The sequence below is a fragment of the Chiloscyllium plagiosum genome, chromosome 13 (genome assembly GCF_004010195.1).
Source record: "Chiloscyllium plagiosum isolate BGI_BamShark_2017 chromosome 13, ASM401019v2, whole genome shotgun sequence".
NCBI classification, from domain to species: domain Eukaryota; kingdom Metazoa; phylum Chordata; class Chondrichthyes; order Orectolobiformes; family Hemiscylliidae; genus Chiloscyllium; species Chiloscyllium plagiosum.
In genome coordinates, this window is record NC_057722.1 from 65472772 (window position 1) to 65475952 (window position 3181).

The 3181-nt window shown below is 39.4% G+C and overlaps 1 protein-coding gene across 2 annotated transcripts in view; it reads right to left on the bottom strand.

Annotated features, from left to right (window-relative positions):
• LOC122556157 (extracellular calcium-sensing receptor-like) overlaps positions 1–2697 on the bottom strand; it is a 12969-nt gene extending 10272 nt beyond the window's left edge. The window contains exons 1-2 of one of the 2 annotated variants that reach the window (XM_043702666.1): positions 2522–2697; positions 1244–1535 (exon numbers count right to left, since the gene is read on the bottom strand). In XM_043702666.1, coding sequence (XP_043558601.1) covers positions 1244–1501 — 258 coding nt within the window. In that variant the 5' untranslated portion in view covers positions 1502–1535; positions 2522–2697. Of the gene's footprint in view, positions 1–1243; positions 1536–2098; positions 2436–2521 lie in introns of those variants that run through there. The other variant, XM_043702665.1, reaches the window with a different exon arrangement.
• Between the last annotated feature and the right edge of the window lie 484 nt (positions 2698–3181).

Consider the following 3181-nt stretch of genomic DNA (forward strand, 5'->3'; position numbering starts at 1 on the left):
CTCTGCCTTTATTCCTGATGAAGGGCTTTTGCCTGAAACGTCGATTTCGAAGCTTTTCGGATGCTGCCTGAATTGCTGTGCTCTTCCAGCACCACTGATCCAGAATCTGGTTTCCAGCATCTGCAGTCATTGTTTTTACCTTTTTACAGTGGGCTAACGCCTTCATCATCTTAACTGGGCTGACACCAATTGTTACAGTTAACCTGAGAATGTAACTTTTAAAAAACGCTTTGTGATTTACATATGAAAGAAGTGAAACTATCATGGTCATTCTAGCAGATGAGAGACTTAACAAACAAACAAACAATCAAGGTATTTTTCAATATATAATTTCAGTTATATCACACTGTAAACTTTTGCTATAAATTCTGTGTCTTACAATTGTGTACTCCATAAACACCTGATGAAGGAGCAGCATTCCAAAAGCTAATGCTTCCAATTAAACCTGTTGGACTATAATCTGGTATTGTGTGATTTATCACTAGATAGGCTGGATTAAAAATCAATGAAAGTTCTGACAAAGTAGTCAGTTTGATTCTTTTCAGATGTGGTTCATTCTGTACATGTGGGATCTCTTAATACGAGGAAAGGCTGAAGGTGGTCATGCTGATGTTATTGGCATCTCACCATAACAACCAGTGGACATTAAATTCAAGGATTAAATCTACAATAGGAAGCTTGTCCCAGTAACAGTGTCCATGAAGCAATTATTGGCATGAAAACAAATGTTCCCATTTGGTTCACTAATGTCCACCTTCCATGTGACTCCATGTACAGCCATTCACTCTTAACCTTGCTCACAGATGATCTGGAAGCCACTCAGTTCAAGGGTAACTGGGGACTGGAAACAAGTATTGATTTTGACAGCACAGACTACATCTCCAGAAAGAATGAAAATAAATTAAAACTGCAAAATTTTGTCTGGATTGTTCAAAGTTTTCTTCCTCATTTTTACTTATTTTCACGTTTCTGAAATGAGACTTTCGTAGCAGTATCTTCAAAGAGGAGGAGTAGTAGCATCATTATAAAGCTGTAGCTATTCAAGTCAAAGAGAAATCAACAGCAAATTTCTGGGCGGGCACACCATCCTGAATTAATACATGAATGGGAATGTCACTAACGAATTTAGTCTGTTTTAGATCACCAACAATCTTTCCAAATTTTGCATTGACAATGAATTAAAAGACACATTTAACATCACATCATATACTGCTGACCCAAATTACAAAACGCCATATCTTACCATAGGGATTCTGAAGGTACCGATGGAAGGTGCTATTGCTAAAGTCTGCGTAGATCCAGAATCAGCGACAATCGCAGAAACAATGGAGGAGCTTTTACAGTTGGCAGAATGTGCATTTGCCTCAGGTTTGTTTAGAAACGCCAAGGCTGCTTTTAACGATAACTGGGGCAAATTACAAGAATCATATATGCGGTATCCCAGAGTGACCTCAGGAAGCAGAGCTGTGTCGTTATTTATTTCCTCTATGGCAAAAATCATCGCCAGCGCGAAACGGAAGTGTCTGAACTGAAAGCTGCAAAGAAGGTGTAAAAAAAGATGTTTAAAAAGGCATAGCAAACAACGAGAAAAAATTCGATCGGGGGAACCCGAAGTGTCAGCGATACTGTCTTTAATATAGAATTTAGTATATCTATGCTTGAACGCAAAATCTTCATTGACGTTAAACAATGTGCCCAATTTCAACTAAGACGTTAAGGGGATCCCAGATTCCCTTCTTAAATCTTCTTATTTCAAAGAAGAACAGGAGAGCTTTCACAATGTCTTAACCAATAATTATTCCTCATTCCAAAATGATAACGCAGGTTTCAGAGTTTTGACCACAGGACTAATTGTGGGAGCATGTGGTGACTACATTGATTGCTATTTAACCGATATTACAGCATTGACTACATTTCAAAAGTACCTGATTTGTTATTAAGCTCTTTGGCACGAGATTGCAAAAATAAAGTTAACAACGTTTCTAATTAGCTTCGCACATTAACGCACAATGTAATCATATATAAATGTGAAGCAGGACGAGGGCAGATGATTTCCAATTTACTGAACAGAGTGGAGCCACTAATTTCACACACTAACCTGAGGCATTTTGCCGGCTCCAAGTGACTGCTGAATGAGAGGTCTCGATGCTCAACGTGGTAAGAGTGCATTGGAAAGATGCCACCCAATGTGATATCTCCATCCTTCGACAAACCCAATAAATCAACCCTACCCCAACTTTTGCAAGCCCGCTCATTACTGGACCAGGCCAGGGCAATAGCAGAATTAACCATTAAAAGAAACCAATAAGGCATATTTTACAGGGCAAGTAACTGGTCTTGCCTGATAGTAGGGTGTGATTTTTATAAGCGCTTGCTATTTTCATGAATATTAAGTTCATGTGTGCCCAATCGATTTCAATGTCTGCTAAACATCATTTATTTTAGCTAGTCCCTTAAGAAAACACATCACCACTTTAGTCAACATGAGACTCACAAATTAAATAATTGAAATTGTAGTCACCTGTGTACCTTCAATCCAATTACAGTGAGAAAGCATTGGAAATATGTGGAAGACTCGGCAACAACAGTGTACAGAGGAACATTGTTGAAGTTAACGCAATATCACAACCTCTGAAGTGAAGTTCCAGGAGAAAACTTGAAGTGGAGATTCGGGACCATAATATCTGGAGCAACTAAATGTCCTGCACTTACATTTCTTATAAAGATATTAGTATCGTGATTCAAATTTTGATGTTCTCATATTGGACAGGACCATGCTAATTCTGGTCAGATCAGTGTTCGCGGTGCATTACACAAATGCACACGTGTGCTAAAAGCCATCAATTCTGGATTTGCAAACTGCCTGCACGACTTTGAATTATTTGAAACTATGAAATATCTCAAACCTATGCGTGACAAATAACCTGTTTAATGCTGTGACAATGCAATGGACTTGTGAGTGACATGTTTCACTGAAGGGATGCAGCTTTTAGCATTTAAATACCTGGAAGCTCAGCACTGTCCCAATGACAGCCCTCAGCGCCCCCACCGAATTTATCTCTCCACTCTGGAGGCTCCCTGCCTCTATTCCTGATGAAAGGCTTTTGCCCGAAAAATCGATTTTGCTGCCCCTCGGATGCTGCCTGACCTGCTGTGCTTTTCCAGCACCACTCTGATCCTA